Source organism: Gambusia affinis, linkage group LG20 (genome assembly GCF_019740435.1).
Source record: "Gambusia affinis linkage group LG20, SWU_Gaff_1.0, whole genome shotgun sequence".
NCBI lineage: Eukaryota > Metazoa > Chordata > Actinopteri > Cyprinodontiformes > Poeciliidae > Gambusia > Gambusia affinis.
Genome location: NC_057887.1, coordinates 10,051,072 through 10,068,155, shown reverse-complemented (window position 1 = coordinate 10,068,155; position 17,084 = coordinate 10,051,072). Strand labels below are relative to the sequence as shown.

Genomic DNA, 17,084 nt, shown 5'->3' with positions numbered 1-17,084 from the left:
CATGAGCTGTTAGTTGATTTGAACTGGGAGGTGGCTGGAAATATTCAACAGAAAAGAAAAGCTAAGCATCTTCCCATCACATAGCCACACCTGGGTGGCACAGATTAGTACGTAGCTGTACTTATTCACTGCTATGTGTGTTTCATGTGGAACATTTCTGCTTGTTTATACTTACATGGCCGCCAGTCGTAACAAAGAAAAGAATGAGGGTGCCCCAGAAAACTACCCAGGTTCCTGCAGTCAATACACACCTTTAAATGACCCCAAAAATCAAAATAAAAAACAAACAAACAAACAAAGAAAAACCTCAGATTGTAAACAAGTAGAACACCAAATAAGGTCACATCACTAATCACGTTACTATATTATTCTTTTTTTCAGTCAGATTGAACTCCAAAATGAGGAAAACCTACCTGCCTGGTTTGGCTCTTTTCATCCCAAAACTTTTTTAAAAAATAAAACAGATTACACTCAGTTTTTAAACTCACCATGTTATAACTGATATGCACCTAAAAAAAAAAAAGGAATTCAGGCAAGTTTGCATTTGTTTACATAGTGAAAAAGAAGCCAGTAATCAAACCCACAGTGGTTGTCTTAGATACTGGGAAAAGAAAAACACTCCAACATTAACTGCTGCCGGTTTTGAACGATACCTTTCAAATACGGGTGATCAATTACAATGAAAACGTCCACCTCAGCACTGAATGTAGCGCTCCGCAAGCATACGCAGGGGAAAGAAAGCATGATACACAGAGCGGAAACGATATCCAAAGCAAAAACGACTGGAATGTTTGCTGAAAATTAACTGCTGCGTTGCTCTCTTTCCTTTGCTCTGGCTTTCCAGGCAAATCTGAAGCATATATATTTAGATTACATCCACGTAAAAAGGAGAATCAGATGAGTGAAACTACACCAAAACGACAAATGAGTCCACAAGGTCTTGCTGGTCTTTTTTTCTCTCTCTCAAAAGCACACTGGAGTTCAAAAGGTTCTTCCTCTTCTCCAGCCCTGCTGCCTCATCTGCCTTAGTTCTTGTCGTCTTTTTTCTCGTCCTCTGAGGGATACGAGTGCCAGGTGAGCCTCTCTTCGTAGAAGGAGATCACCACCTGAGGACACTTCACGTTGGCCTCTTTTGCTGGCACCAGGTCGGCTTCGTCGGAGTGTTTCCTGCAAAACCCCACAGACCGAATTAACTGATGTCACGAAGACAAAAAGGTTTTTACAGTGCGATTAAAAGCATTTCCCCCACTGAAGACATTTCTGATGTTTCTTTTCTTTTTTTTCTCAAATGCGTTTGGGATATTTACTTTGGTGATCTGAAGCACACCAGTAAATCCACCTCAAAGTTTTGGAGCCCGTCTAAGTTGAGATGATCAACCGGGCCCTCCAATGGTGCTGAACTGAACCATTCTGCGATAAAAGAGTAGAGGATGACTATTCCTCCACGGCAACCTTAAAGGCTCACTGCCACTTAGATTAAACACTTATTGTTACAGCCATGGGTACGAGAAGCAAATACTTTTTTTTTTTTTTTTTTGCAAAGGGTTGGGTTGGTTACCTTTTCCTTTAATAATTGAAATCCTTTGAGAACAGTTTTCCCTTGTATTTCCTCAAGTTATCTTTGTTTGATGTTCAAAATTGACAATCCGACACACTCCAAAAAAAAAAAAATTTAAATTAAATAAAAAAAGAGCAAAACCAAAATAAATCTGTCAGGGGTGTAAATACGTTCTCACAACAATGCCAGTTTTCGTCTAAGATGTCTCAGTTTGGTTTGACGAACCATTTCATAAGGAACATGAGTTCTCCTGTAGAGTCTGTGGCACCGATGATCCTTTCTGGCTCCAGACCTCGAGCGAAGCCTCTCAACTTCTCATTCTGCTGGTCGAACAGAACGAATTCAGTCCATGAACGCAGCTTCAGTTCAATACCAAAACAACTTTTTTTTTTCTAGAAAAACTTAAAACTACTTCAAATACTTTTTATTGAATTTGTTTTGGTTACTGTACAAAGTGTTTTAAGTTTTTGCAACAAAAAAAAAAAAAGTTGCGGATTCTTGCGAAAATAAAACACGTTATACGTGTGTTTATGGCTTCCGTAAATGTTCCCTTTATACACACACACACACACACACACACACTCATAAACAACATTTTCTATCATCTGATTAGATCTGCTGTAAAGAAATGTGGCTTATCCTGATGGTGCTTTGACCTGGGTTAACACTTTGTCAAACCTTGAACAAGTCATTCGGTTCAAATGGTGATCAGAATAAACACAAATGGAGGGGAATATAAAACTTTAGAAAAAGTTTGTATAGAAAATGATGTGACTGATTTAAATTATACATAAAAAATTAAGCATTTTTAAGAGTTCCAAGTAGAAACAGAAAATTCGACTTCAGACTACTCATTCCCTAAAGAAAAAAAAAAAAAAAACGACACTTTTTATGTAATGCATTTTTCTCTGTTTACATGCACTAATAGGCATTAAACATCTTTCAGACTTTTTTTTTATTCATTAAAACCAATATAATATTAATACTGCTAAATCAAAGTAGTACAGGACAGTTAACAACTCACGTCATCCTTTTTCTTCTTTGATTTGCTTTCATCTCCGTCCACCTCTCCAGGCGCTTTTCTCTTTCCCTCGTTTGCCGATTTCTGTTTCTGCAGATATTCTGCTATCAGATCCGGACAGTCCAGGTTTTCTTCTGGCTCCCAAGTGTTATCCTCACTGCTCAAGGACATGAGCAGGAATACAGTTGTCAGCTTGGAGAACTATATATATATTTGTGCTTGATCTTTCAAATTATTTTTAAAATTTGTTACATCCTTCTTTTTTTTTTACATTCCCATGTTTTACATAAACGACGTATCTGTCTGAGCTTCAGATGAACAACTAAAACATGATTTTTCTTTGGCTTGAATGTTATTCCAATGAAGCTGTTGTAGTGTTGGTTCAGAACCGATTCTGGTCCTAGAAAAGAAAGGAAAAAAAAAAAAAAACAACAAAAAAAACCCACAAAAAAAAACACCCCAGCTTGGAGCCGGTTTGTTTCTAAACATTTAAAGAGCCGTGACACAGAAATGTCCTTCCATCACCACAAGAGTCTCTTCCAGTCAATCTTCAATCAATCTTCTTCCTCACTGCAAATTTAGTCTCAATTTTATTCTCACCTTGAGGCTCAAAACGTTCATATATATTTTTGATTTTTAATTCAATATGTCATTGAAACCTGACCACGGTTAAAATGTCATGACACGCTCACATGCACGGGATATCGAATAGAAAAGTCACTCATTATAACCTCATATTTTTTAACATACTGTAATCACCTAATATTATAATGCTTTTCCCATGAGTGCCTCCTAGCTTTAAGCCTCAGCTGGGCCCCCCAAATGTTTTCTGCTTTACATCTAAATCTTAGACGAAACGCTCATTCATACTTACTTAGAGAACCCTTTCCACTTGAGAAGGTACTCCACCTTGCCTTTCACCACCCGCCGATTCAGGACTTTTTCCACCACGTACTCTTCCTCCTCCTCTTCTTCCTCTACCACCTCATCCGCCTTCTTCTCCTTCTCGGGTGTTGTTATTGTAGCCTCTGCCAGATCATAAGGAGAGTTGTTGGAAACACAGAATACATATATATATATATTTTTTTTTACAGCTCAAAACTGAAGCATTGCTACAGCCTAAAGGTGTTGAGATGAAAGTTAAGATAGTCGCTTTTTTTTTTTTTTTTTTAAAATCAGGGACATGTAGCTGCTGAGGCACAGAAATGGCAAAGAACGCATCTTTTTTTTTTTTTTTTTACAATTATTCTCCAACAATAATCAAATGCAGAAGTTTATGTGAGGAAGAAATGACAGTATGAAACCTTCAGTAACGGTGGCGCCATCGCTAGAAGGCTCTGGAGTCTGGCTCATGCTCATCAGGTAGACCTGGGAACTGACAGGTGCCTGGTCAAACACAGAAGACAGGAAAAAAAAAACAATATCACTGTAGGGGGTGGTCATTTTCTCAAGATTCCCGTTTATTTCCCAGAATTCTCCTTTTCCCCAGAATTCCCACTTTAATCTTCTCAGAGTTATTACTTTATTGCTTAAAATTCTCACTTTGATCATTATTCCAGTGCAGATGAGAACCTGGGAGCAACCAGCTCCAACATCAGAGATGTAAGTTGTGGAATAAGAGCCGATTGGAGGACCATATCAGATTTACGTATCAAATCAAAGTCAAATTTACTTCTTTTTTTTTCTTTTTTAATTAGGGGCCCTAATATTCTTCCATATGCATGCATGCGTTTTCCATGTTAATAAGCTGATAGCTAATGTAGTCTGACTTCGGCAGAGCTTCCTGCCTCTCACTGACTTCCACCCTCAGCAATGGAAGGTGTGCAACACCTGGTAGCGGCAGGAGCCGAGGTGCTCCGCTACAAAGACAACTGGAGCATGCATGAGATCATACTAAGCATGCAACCGTTGTTATTTATGGACAACAACATGAAATGCATCTTCTGGTTCGGATTTCAGGTGGGTTCCCCCCCTTCACTTTAAGGACCAGAGGGAGGAATCCTCGCTGAACAAAAAGCCAGGAGACCCCCTCCCAGCCCCCCTTTCCCCTGTTGTCTCCTCCATGTTGCTTTTCGCGGCAGCCGCTAAATGAAGCATTCCTATCGATGGCTGCTAGCTGTTAAGAGTACTTTTACCAAAATAAGGCGCCACGCAGCGGCTGATAACTTGTTTTCAAGCAGACGTGTGGGGTAATGATCAATTCACACATGCAACCCGAACAGGCGGCTCGGTAACGCTGAAAAAGCCCAGGCTGAGGTGCACAATCAAATGAAACAACAAAAGGAAGAGAACTCACCGATTAGCTTTAATTTAAGCGGCGATTTAAAAGTCCCGCAACTTGACTGCAGCTGTGTTACAATAATACAGAAAAATTACTGCTGCCTGTACTGATTTGTTGTGGAAATGCCGAGCCGTTAGCTTGACCACAACAGAGAGTGCTGCTGTTTCCGCCCCTCCGTCTGGAATGGAAAAAGAAAAAAATGGTTTTGTTCAGAGCAAGGCGCGAGCCGAGGATCACCGACTGTTAACGTACGCAGGTCTACCCACCCGCAGAGCTGGCGCCGCCTCCGTCACATCCAGATGTTCTGTAGATCTGTCACTGCGGCGGACTGAATGAACACAGCGGCCTTTAGCTGGACGATCCACATGGTTGGTAGGAGTTAAGAAAAGAGCTAAAAATAAAAAAATATATATATGCAAAAAATAAATAAATAAAATGAAAAAATTTCAACATACCGGTTATTGTCAATGCTTAAATGTTTCTTTGGTTTTATTGTTACTTATTTTTACTTATGGTGCATTGTCTGTACAGAGGAGTTGGGATTTCCAAGTTCCAAGATGGTAAAAATAACACAACAGGAACGTCTGTAAAAGTCAGAATTCAGATTAACGTAGATTTCATACCAACCATGACTATCAAAGTTCAACATGATGCTGGCCGTGCATATGAAACACACTACAGAGGTTTGATATTTTTGCACCTCAAAAGAAGTTGGCGTTTCCAATAATTATTCTTTAAAGCTTTTGTATAGAGTTTTTATTGTTATTATGGAATCCCATTTCCGTCACATACATAACACCTAGCTATTATAGCCAAAATGGCTTAGTGTTTATTTTTGAGATTATTAATGTAGCATATACAATGCCTTGTAAGAAGTGCCACTCACAATGTGGCCACTCACAATATGGCCGACGCAAGGCCCTCCCTCGGTCGAACGTACTGGCGTAACTTCCCTAGCGCGGTGACGTATAGAACGCAACGACGCCGGTGACTTGCGAAATGGAGAAAGACACGGAGAACAAGGCTGAGTCCTCTGGTTTTGTTCTCTCATCAAATACAAATATCGATAAGCGGGGCAGTGTTGACAACAGCGGACTGGATAGAAAAGAAGAAGCCACGGGAGACTTTGTGAAAGTAAGTAGCTGTTGGTTAGCTGAAACTTTAGCCATCGTGATTACAAGCACAGTCAACCAATCAGTCAGGCCTGTAAACAGAAAAACAAGAATAGTTCGTGAAGTTACAGCTGCTTTGTTTTAGTCACCGTTCTTGATGTGCATTTTAAAAAATCACCAACGGGCTCTATAACTTAGTTTCCTCTTGTCTTAAACTGAGTTGTAGTGCATTGTGGAGCAGATCCCGTCAGAGTTACCAGATTAAGTATTTGTAGATAGCTTGGAGGCACTTTACAGTTTCTGTTTTGTAACATGATCTGGGGAAATTTCTATTTTTATTTATTGGAATCTCATTTTTTAGTCGCACTTCTCTAACTTTAATTTACAAAAAAAAAAAAAAAACCCTCAAAAATACTTAATAAAACAAAATGTCTTTATTTATAAGAAGTCTGTTTTGGGGGATTGTGTGTACCTGGAGTTAAAAAATAATTATGAGAATAAAATTATTATAAAAATTTCTGAGCTTTGGCAACTCAGTGTCTAAAAGCTGTGTTAGCTTTGGGTATTAAAGAACGGGAAACAGGCAAAATGAATTGTATAGAATATGAACTCATTTGATATTTCATCATTTCATCAGCCATTCTATGATTGCGGTTTTGTATAAATGTATATTGCAATGACAGTTGTCACTATATTGTGAAGCTGTAGTGCTGCTAACATATCAAATGAGTAGATTTTTTTTTAGGTGCAAGTCCTTTACTGTTTTTCAAAAATAATTAAAAAATCAATTATTTTTTTAAAGATCCACATTAGCAACATGTTTACATAAATGCTGACAGACTACTCAATAAATCACATTTTATACACTTTGAAAAAAGTCACAGAATATCCTGTAAGTGGGAAGTAAAAGCGGGCATATCATTCCCCCTCCCCCTGTTTTAAACTGAGTGGAAATATTTGCAATTAGATCACATCAATATTTACATTTTACATAAAGAAAAAAACTATATATTTTTTTCAATAATTTTCAACAGACTGAACAAACCACTTTGAGTCCAGAGTTGTGGTTGTAGCAGCGTAAAAATAATCTGAATACAGAAGCTAAGTATGCTCAATAGTGACTCAGCTGATCCGAACTGACCAGCTTCTCCTTTGGATGATGATTCACCAATTTATAACAGCAGTATTGAAAATGCACACTGTCTCTAAACCTGTTGATTTGTCTGTCTCGCCTTCTGTTTGCAGTGCAGTTCTCGGTAGGATGATCAGTAATCACGAAGACGATGTGAGTTACTTCCTACTTTCTCCTCCACAGAGGAAATCTTTACCACCAGTTCTCCTTTTGGTCATTTACATGCAGGACAGCAGGAACCCTTCTTTAAATAAACGTCCAGTCGCGTGCCAGAGAACAATAAGCATTTTTTAAGAGTATTTGGGGAACTTTTTTTTTTTTGCAGGAGAGGCACATGGTGTTCTTAGATCTTTATCTGTCACACGGATAAAAACTTCATTGCGGTTCAGTTAAAAATATTATATCTTCTGTTTTTGTTTTGAAGGAGTTTGTTGCAGTGCGAGTCCAAGATCCCCGCATTCAGAACGAGGGTTCTTGGAATTCATACGTCGACTACAAAATATTCCTACATGTGAGTAATAACACCGATGGGTTGCCTTTCAGAGACGAGAAAGCAGTCATCATTTTATCTTATAAAGATTTATCTTATCTTATCTGTGGAACATTTTGATTTCAGAAATTGTAGGCTTTAGTTTATTTCAGGCTAGGCCTCTCACAATAAGCAATAAATCAATTAATCACATGATAAATTAAAAGAAACTCAATCATTTTCATTTGCTTCATTTATTGCTTCATTTATCTTTTTTCTTTTCTCCCTCTTTTTTTTTTTTTTTTTTTTTTACCAAAAACTGAATCCTAAAAGTAATAATTTTGTTTACTCTGACTTCATAATTCATGTTATTTGCTTTCTCTGTTGTTTTCTTTCCTTATTTATTTTGGATATTTCAAATGTCTTCCATTTAAACAGTTCCAGTGTTTAAATGTTTACTAGAATTTAAACTCTATTGATCCTTCAGAATGTGTTCTTCAACTATTATGCCATTATTGCTATTATATTACTTCAAAATGGTCTCAAAACAACAATATTATCGTTTATCGCAATGGATTCCGGGACAATGTATCGTACAGCAAAATTTGTTTCACGCTAAATATTGTCAACTTTTCTAATACTGCGCACCTCGGTAAAGACATTTGATTTGTTTAATGCTTCTCATTGAAACACTTTCTGAATCATTACAGTTGACTTCTGCGGCGATAGTTTGAAAAACTTGTAAAACATGCTATGAACACATAAAAAACACACCCAGTAATACTTGGGAAGTGTTTCACATCTCTGCTGAGTCATAGCTACTAAAATCTACAAACATCAGGTATTTCTGCAAGTTGTTGTTGACAACGGCAACAACATCTGTCAGCGGCTGTTGTCTGCGGATGCCAACAGCGGTTGGCGTTGAAGTCAGCATCCAAGCCTCTCGCAGATGATTGTGCGGCGTGGGTGTCGACTCATGAGATTGACCGACATCATGCGACCCCATGTGATCCCGCGTCAATTTGCTTGGTCGAATGTTTTGGATCTGTTGTTCAGTGATTTAAATGATTCACAGAAGCGTCATGGGAAAGTTCTGTGGAGGGAAATTGCCGAGTCAGAGGTTTGACCTTAGCGGATCGTGACTCAGGAAGGTAAACATTGCTCGACTGTCGATGCATTCATGGAAAAAAAAATCGAACACGCTCCACGATCCGACTGCTTGTAGAATCACTTGTTGCCACGGTCGCTCTCAGTACTGACTTCCTGTCTGACTTTCTCATATTATGAGGTTACTTTGGACTAATTTAGGTCCTTCTTTCTCTCAGAAGCGGCTTCAGTTCATTGATGTTTGCAAACCTTCACTGCTACACAGCTCTCTCCAGGCCCCGCAGCGTTTCAGTCAGACTGAGGTCTGGACTTTGACTGAGCCGTTGCAGCAAGTCAGTCAACATTACTCGAGTCGTTACTCAAGTAATCTGAGTCGTTACTTTTTAAGCCAGCCTGTTGCAGATTTGTTCCCCCGTTGATGACCAGTTTGGGTCAAGCGTCGCCTCAGTTCAATTTAGTTTAGTTCAAGTCACAATACATGTCATCTTAAGGCAGTAAGTTGATTTTATCGATCCCTCGAATTAGCTGTTTATTAGCTTTCGAAAAATTGCGATTTTGGTTGTTTTTTCACGCTTATCATCCAATTGATAACTGAAACATTATGTTGTATCAAAAATTAAAACATGCCTTACAAACTTCAATCCAGAAGCTTCTGCTCCTTTACATTAATAAAGTAAAATAAATAACCCCAAGCAAACTATTAAGGTCCCACTGAGCAGTTGTCAGCAGTTAAAAGCAGTTAGCATTAGTAAAATTAAACATAGCTAAAATGGATAACATTAATGATGATAGCAGTTAAAAACATGTGCAAAACATAGCAAAATTAAAAGCGGTGTGTGTTATCAAATTTGTTAAAATATACTTGTAAAGAAAACAGAGCTGATTCTGATACATACCACAGTCGCAGAGGGCAACAGAAAAAAAAGGGGGAGGAGTTGCCAGTTACCGGTTACTATGGTAACCACCGACTGTCAGGCGCAGCGTAACAGAACTTAAAACACCAGCAAATGTCTGACCAAACAAGACAAAGTCAAAGAATAAACAAACCCATTTTAGCAATCTTCACAGCCACAACACTGCCAAAATAAAACTCTGTTACACGACCACACCTCTTCCACCGTGCTTGACGGCTGCCAAGAGGTGCTACTTTCTGTTTAGCTTCTCTTGTAGCAGCTCTTTCAAACAGTTTTTCTTTAACTTTAAAATTTAACCTGCTAACTGAGGCCGGCAGAGTCTGAGACGGCCTGGGTTTGGGCAGTCGGTCGGGTCTTTAGGCGGACTTGTAAGGGGCGTCCACTTCTCATCGTGTTAGGTTTCAAATGTTTCCTTGGCGTTTTAAAAATTGCAGACTTTGCATAGTTTGGAAATCACCTTACAGCACTTCAAAGATTGATATTTAGCAATGGCTGCTTAACTAATGTGTCAAGAGGCGTACTTAAGTTTTCCCCAACTGGATTTATTTTTAAATAGTCATGACTGCAGCTCTTTAAAAATTGTAAAAAAAAAATAAAGAAGAAGAAGAAGAAAACGAAGGAGCAAAGAAAATATGTCCCTCAGGGCTTTTATGCTAGCTTTGATAACGTGACTAACTATCACGGGTTACAGTTGAATCTGTTACAGAACGTCAGGGGGCAACAGCTTGTGATGCAAATATCACGGTGGACTGTCTGTGTCACATGTTACCGGAAAAATCTGACATTTAATGAAGCTTTTCACCAGCTAGAAGCTCTGTGACAGTTTATGCAATTTTAATTAATGACATATTTTTATTTATTCCATGTACATAAAGCTGTTTATTGTAAGAGTAAAGTTCTCTAGATATTTTCTTGTTAAACTTGAATAAATTTACATGTTTCTATGCAGCAGAGTAACTAATCTGATGCACTTTGCCAAAGATGTATAGAAAATATTATTCAGTTGTTATTTTTAGTTGAGATGAACCAGTCAGCCATCTTACTTTTGATTTGCACGTAAAAGATCCAAGTTTCATTTTTCCACACTTAATATTCGAAAACCAAAATCTCAACATTTTGGATCCACAAATGCATCGACCAACAGCACGAATCTTAAGTTTGCCAAAGAACCGTTGGAGGTTTTGAGACCACAGCTGGTGAGATTTGAAGGAAACCCGGATATTTGTGGATAAAAGCCTTAATTGTTGCATTTTTGTTGCATCATAACAATCACAAAGCATTTCCCGGCGCTCTGGTGTGATTTCACAGAGTATGTAGTGGCTGGTTCTGCGTTCTTCGTGGTTTCACGCTCCTCTGTTCTGATCTCAGACCAACAGTAAAGCCTTCACGGCCAAGACGTCCTGCGTTCGGCGGCGCTACAGCGAGTTTGAGTGGCTCAGGAAGAAGCTGCAGAAGAATGCAGGCTTGGTGTAAGTCATTCTCTCAGACGCTCTCTGTGTTGTGGTTACTGTTTAAAACGATAACAGAATAACTGAATATTGTACTGAAAGTGTCGTACAGAAACCTGCAGGTGGCCAGTTTAAGGAAAATGTTATTCACACTAAAGTTTTGCCCTGTAGGTTTTCTTTAGGATGCAGACGACCTTTTTATTATCTGGTCGTATGATTTAATGAATATCCCGCAGGAATGTTTGCCAATTTTTTTTTTTTTTACATTTTGGAGCTTTATTTAAGTCGTTGTGTTATTCTAAATAGTGTTAATGTGATCCAATCTAAAACAGTTCCTACAGCCTTTGGAAGAGACACAGTCCCACAGCATCACAGATCCACCATTGTAGTTAATAATTGGAATTATTTGCTTTCTCACATATTTGTATCTTTTTTTTTTCTTTTTTTTTTTGCTGCCAGAAAAACGAATTTTTCTGGCAGCAAAATTCGTTTTTGCTGCCAGAAATCAGTCTTGGACGGATCTGAGCAAAGTAAAGACCTGCTAGAGTTTAGCAAACAGAAAAATATGTTTCCTGGCACGTCTCCCAGACGGACTGACATGCAGATGGCATCTGCTGGTTGCTATGGAGACCAAGTGATCTAAAGATGTCACTTTCGGTTGCTAAGAGTGAGCTTTGGAGATTTGTTTTTAACTCCATCATGAAGAAAGGACAGTGGCATGTTTGTTTTTAATTTTTATGATTGTATATGTATTGAATTGTTTTGAAATAATTTGGGCTCAGACATAATTGGATGTTGATTGGTTTGTAAATTGCGTTGAATCAACTCCTGTTGTTTGATTTTACTGCAGTGTTTTTATTGTTTTTATACAAATGTAAGTACTTTGCAGGACATTTCAAATCTAAAATGCTGTTATTCTTTCCGAAACCAAAACACATTGAGACTGAGTGCTTCACTGAACTGAATGCCACCTGAATGTGGCTCAGACAGACCAGTTATTATTAACCTGTTTAGAAACATCTTAATGTCTCAGTATGCGCGTCATCATGTCAGACCTTTGAGATGAAGTAGAAAATAATTAACACCTTGTTTTTATCCTTCAGTCCAGTCCCGGATCTTCCTGGAAAATCCTTCTTCTCCTTCAACAATGAGGACTTTCTGGAGAAAAGACGGAGAGGACTCCAAATCTTCCTGGACAAGTCAGTTTCCCGGTCTTTCTGAGCAAAGTTTGTCCTGTGCGGTCCGGTTTTATGGACAGTCTGTCTGGGTTTCAGAGTGGTGAACACCACCGTGTGTCTGTCGGACAGCCAGCTCCACCTCTTCCTGCAGACCCAGCTGCCGATCGGTCACATCCAGGACTGCGTTCAGGGACTGACGCCGTACTCCGTGACGGACGCCATCCTCACCTACGCCTCGTCCAACCGGGGCCTGGCTCAGGCTCAGCAGGAGGACTCCATCAGGGAGCCCGGTCTTGCCGTCTCTTATGAGTCCATGGAAAGGTATGAAGATGACTTCTTAAAATGTTCCTAAAAATGTTTTAAACACCGAACAGGTTAGAGTTCAGAAGAATTAAACTGAGCTTGATGGTCGACTTTTATTTGATCTATGTCATCACATGCAAAGTAAGCGGCTTTCCTTGTTCCCTCTCCACAGTCCGGCTCCTCACCTGCCTTCCCTGCAACCGATCGCAGCGCTCAACTCTAAACCTGTGGGCGGTGGAGATCCAGACCCTCTGGAAGACATTTTGGAGCTCTGTGAGCAGAAGCCAGGTGGAACGCAGCACAGGGGAAACTCCTCGATAAGGATCTCCCAGAGGAGCGACCGGCTGGAGGCTGTTGTGGAGGATGCCGGCTCGGCGCACGCTTCCTTCTATGTGGGGGAGATCCTGGACGACTCGGGGAGCCTCAGCTCCTCAGAGCAGAGCTGCGTGATTCAGACTCCCGTGGAGGTGCACTCACCCATGGAGACGGGCTTTGAAGACGGCTGCGAAGGGGACGGCGTCTTCGAAGACAAAACCAAAGAAAGGAAAAACACAGAGTCTGAAATTAGTGCGGATTCCGCGGCGGACAATAATATCTTGGAAGTTGTGGAAAGCCTCTCTGAGACGCCTAACGGTCGCCATGCAGAAATCGAAACAGGCGGCAAACGAGGCGATGAATCAGAGGCGCCCCTTGAGTCAGGAGTTCACGTGGAGAGTCAGAACGTGAACGGCGAATTAGAGGCCGATCTCAGCGACTCACGCCGACAAATCCACCAAGAGGACACCGAAAATGAGGACAGAGGCGAGAGCGACGAGGACAGCCGCTCGCTGCTGTCTTCCAATGAGAGCATCATCCGGTGCAGCGAGGAGGAGAGTCTGGGCGAGGAGACGGACGACTCTGTGCAGGTGAAGTCGTCTCCGGACGAGGTCAAGGACCGGTCAGAGTTGGAGGGCTCCAGTGGGAACATTTTGTACATCAACAGATTTAAGGAGAACAAAGCGGACGCTCAGGACTGGGAGGATAACGACCAGCAGTACACAACTGCAGAGCCTAAACCACCTGCTTCTGACGGAGATCTGACTGAAAACTGTGACTTTAGCATTTTGGAGAACAGCTGTCAGTCTGGAGTAGATGAAGGTGAATTTACAACACAGGAAGTTGGGGCCTCGATACCTTTGGAGGGATCAGAGGAGGCTGAGGAGGCGTAGGTACATCAGTGGAGCTAAACTTACTCTGGCTGCTGGTGCACCGTCACTGAGCCAGAACCAGGGGTCTTTAGTCTCTACTGCCAAAGAAACAACAAGGCACAAACAAAGAGATGTTCTGTTACATGAAACCTAAATACACAGTGCCTTGCAATAGGATTTATGCTCTTTAAACTTTTTCATACATATAATTATGTTTGCTGCAAACAGAAACTTCAGCGTATTTCATTGGGATTATGTTATAGACCAGCACAAGGTAGCGTCGCGTTTCACGAACACCTAAAAAGTGCTTGTATGCATTTTTATTCTGAACTTGTTTTAAAACTACACAATTTACAATTATGCACAACCCTGTGTTGGTCTACCACCTTAAATCCCAATAAAATACTTTTAAGTTTGTAGTTGTGAGAAAAGTACAAGGGGTATGAATACTTCTGTAAGGCATAAATCATCTTCACAATGTTTTATCACAGTCAAAAAAGGGCATATTAATACAAGATCAACAGATTTAAGTTCTCTTCTCTTGTTGTTGCTGCAACTTTTAAAAATAGCTGATCAGATAAAAAGAACTAAGAAAAACACGTTTTTCATCAGTTTGATCAATCTGATTTATTTATCTTGACCACCAGAGGGCACTAAATGTACAGAGTTCACAAAAAGATGCTGCTCAATTCCTATTATTTGCCGTCAACATCTTAAATAAATGAAGGAAATACACTGGAATAATGAGATAAAATGTTTAAAATATGCTGGATTGCTTTCCCAGAGCTTTTTTGCTGTTAGTGATTTTTATTTTGAAGTTCTGCACAGGAAGGGGGCGTCGTTTTAAATGGGTCTTTATTTAGGTATTTTTCCAATAAATAGACTACACATTCATTGAACCACCTGAAGAAGAGAACCTGTTTACATTTGGCTGGAATTGCTGATTACGTTTGTTATCAGGACCCCAAAAAATTATAATTTAAACATGGTTTTTGGAGAAAGAAATAGAAATATTTGGATTTTTTTTCCTTCCCTTAATTAACCAAAGAAAAAAAAAACAAAAAAAAAAACAAAAACAGCTCCTCCTTACATTTTAAAGCTGTAAAATGTTTGCAGGGAGGCCAGAACACAAAGTCCTGGATTACAAAGTAGAAGATCGTATATACTCTAACTTCAAAAAAAGTAAAGTCCAGAAAATTTGTATTTTTAAAAAAAAGATTTAGTGTCATCCAAATAACTCTGCCACAAGAATTTGTTTGTTAAAAACTATTAATGTAGTAAGATTTAATCCCCTCCTAAATTAATGTAGTCAGGTTAAAAAGGTTTAGGAGTTTTTAAGAGTGCAATTTATGCTGCGGATCTTTTTCAGGGATGCCAGTAAATTTGTTTACGTCTGCAGTTGACTTGTGTTTACCCGAAAAGCCATGTTCAGTTTACATTTAAATTCATCTGCACTCCTCCAATAACACTTAGGGGCATGTCAAAATTAACTGGATACTGGGCGTAAATGTGGGTTGCTGTAATTTCCTCCCTTTTTTTTTTTTTTTTTTAAGTGTTCATATATTTGAATATGTCAGTCTGAAGTCTAACTGCTCAAAAATCTGTTGATTTGATCTGAGATCTGTTTTCACACTACTTACTGCTTCTCATTCCTGTGATTTCTGCTGCATTTTAAAGGGACCTGCAGGTGTTTTTATTTAGTGTTTTGAAGTAAAATAAAAGTGAATGTGAATCTAAAAGGGTAATTAACCACCAGATTGACTTTATTCATGTACGAATTCCAAGTTTATTTCAATAAATAAGTTTCTTTCACACTATTTCCTTTTGTAAATAATCTCCACCGCGTCTTTTTCAGAAATCGACGTTCTTGTAACAATGCTGCCACCTAGTGCTCAAAAGTAAAACTGCCAAAACTTTTAATATTTTTACAAAAGAAAATTCATGCTGAACATCTTGTCTAAGCAGTTTTAGTAGTGTATTACAACATTGACTTTTCTTGGATATGCATTCATAAGCTAGGCAAACGTGTCTTATGTCATTTTGTCCTTTTCTCCTCAGCAGATCTCTGGTTCAGTCAGGTTGGAGGGGCAGTCACTAGAGCCATTTCTAGGTCTTTCCAGATTTGTTCACTTTTATTTAAATCCATGCTCTCTGGAGATGGATCACATGAAAAATCTCAGTGTTTAGCTGCAGACATTTCCCTCTCTAAATCAGTGTTTATCTATCCTAGTCTTCAGGGATCCACTGTCCTTCATGTTGACCAGATAAGTGGTTCTGGTTCCAAAGTACACAGCAGGTTTTGTTTTCTAACACTTTTCAGATTTATGCTTCGCCACAAGCATAAATCAGAAAATTCCAGAAGAGCAATTCAGCAAATCACAGACAAATTCTTTGACTTCATTGCTTAGTTTCTGCTTTCACAGGAGACCTGATATTCCACACCGCGCTCATTCTGCTAAATGTACCGCCACTGGATCCACATGCGAAATAAATCTAAACCCTATTTTAAATGTTTCACCATTATGGGCTATTATGTAGATGAGATTATATATATATAAATAAACTAATGGATATTATTATTAAAGTTCAAGTAAAATTCAAAGTTCTCATTTTTCAAGGATGCCCTTCTCTTATATTTTAATTATCAGAACAGTGCTGCCACCTTATGGCCAAAATTGAATGTAAATGAAAACAAAGAAAACCCAAATATGAATATTTTTTAATTTGATGCCTTGATGATTTATTAATAGTATTTAACAAGCACATAAGTCTTTAATATTAAAAATGAAGAAATCAAAGTATCTAAAGGCCGTATGCTTACATATGTTGCTTACTCTGATATTTGACAAATATATCAGCCTAGGTAAACAGTGACTTTCAGTGTGCATCGGCCATTTCTGGATGAATGCATCTAAAACGACAGTTCTAGTTTCCACATCACATAAATGCGATCTATGGCGGACAGCAGATCCTGCACAGACACGCAGGATCTACATCACGGAAAGCAGGAAAGAAATTGTGTCCGTATCCGTCGGTGGAGTCACATCTGGATGTGTCGGAGAGAGCGCGCTGTGGAGGAAACGGAAAAAATTTATTTGAAAGAAATCAGTAAAACACACATTAATAATTCAGAATCCATTTTAAGCTGCGCCTATCTAACAAAATCAGAGAATCATTTTCTTAAATAGGACAACCGTCGCTGTAATCAGGCTTTCGTCGCGCATATTTATTCACAAGCACTGGCCATTACGGCTCTCCGATTGCCTCGTGCAGTACTTGTCCCAGCCAGCAGATGCCATAAACGGCAGGTCAACGACTGAATATACCTCAGTGGCAACCGGGATGAGTACCAGGGGAACTGTTTCTGTGTATTA

General features: G+C 39.3%; 3 protein-coding genes across 9 annotated transcripts in view; 1 reads left to right on the top strand and 2 right to left on the bottom strand.

Moving 5' to 3' along the window:
* Positions 1-925: 925 nt before the first annotated feature.
* cbx1b (chromobox homolog 1b (HP1 beta homolog Drosophila)) lies at positions 926-10,895 on the bottom strand. Of its 5 annotated transcripts, none has more exons than XM_044103084.1 (8): positions 9,577-10,895; positions 5,127-5,251; positions 4,876-5,038; positions 3,884-3,965; positions 3,454-3,607; positions 2,583-2,736; positions 1,784-1,881; positions 926-1,167 (listed from the first exon to the last, which is right to left on the bottom strand). In XM_044103084.1, exons 4-8 carry the CDS (start codon positions 3,936-3,938, stop codon positions 1,026-1,028), a joined length of 603 nt encoding a protein of 200 aa, XP_043959019.1. In that variant the 5' UTR covers positions 3,939-3,965; positions 4,876-5,038; positions 5,127-5,251; positions 9,577-10,895; the 3' UTR covers positions 926-1,025. The 5 variants fall into 5 exon arrangements, with proteins under 5 accessions (XP_043959019.1, XP_043959021.1, XP_043959022.1 ...); XM_044103086.1 differs by lacking the exon at positions 9,577-10,895 and adding an exon at positions 5,762-5,847; XM_044103087.1 differs by lacking the exon at positions 9,577-10,895 and adding an exon at positions 5,747-5,835.
* Positions 5,848-15,527, top strand: snx11 (sorting nexin 11). Of its 2 annotated transcripts, XM_044103079.1 has the most exons (7): positions 5,848-5,994; positions 7,218-7,257; positions 7,529-7,615; positions 10,963-11,063; positions 12,146-12,241; positions 12,317-12,541; positions 12,696-15,527. In XM_044103079.1, exons 2-7 carry the CDS (start codon positions 7,234-7,236, stop codon positions 13,729-13,731), a joined length of 1,569 nt encoding a protein of 522 aa, XP_043959014.1. In that variant the 5' UTR covers positions 5,848-5,994; positions 7,218-7,233; the 3' UTR covers positions 13,732-15,527. The 2 variants fall into 2 exon arrangements, with proteins under 2 accessions (XP_043959014.1, XP_043959013.1); XM_044103078.1 differs by lacking the exon at positions 5,848-5,994 and having other exon boundaries at positions 6,992-7,257.
* skap1 (src kinase associated phosphoprotein 1) overlaps positions 14,709-17,084 on the bottom strand; it is a 44,545-nt gene continuing 42,169 nt past the window's right edge. For both annotated transcript variants that reach the window (XM_044103083.1, XM_044103081.1), the window contains exon 13: positions 14,709-16,779. The gene's annotated coding sequence lies outside the window, so the exon portion shown is untranslated. The remainder of the gene's footprint in view (positions 16,780-17,084) is intronic.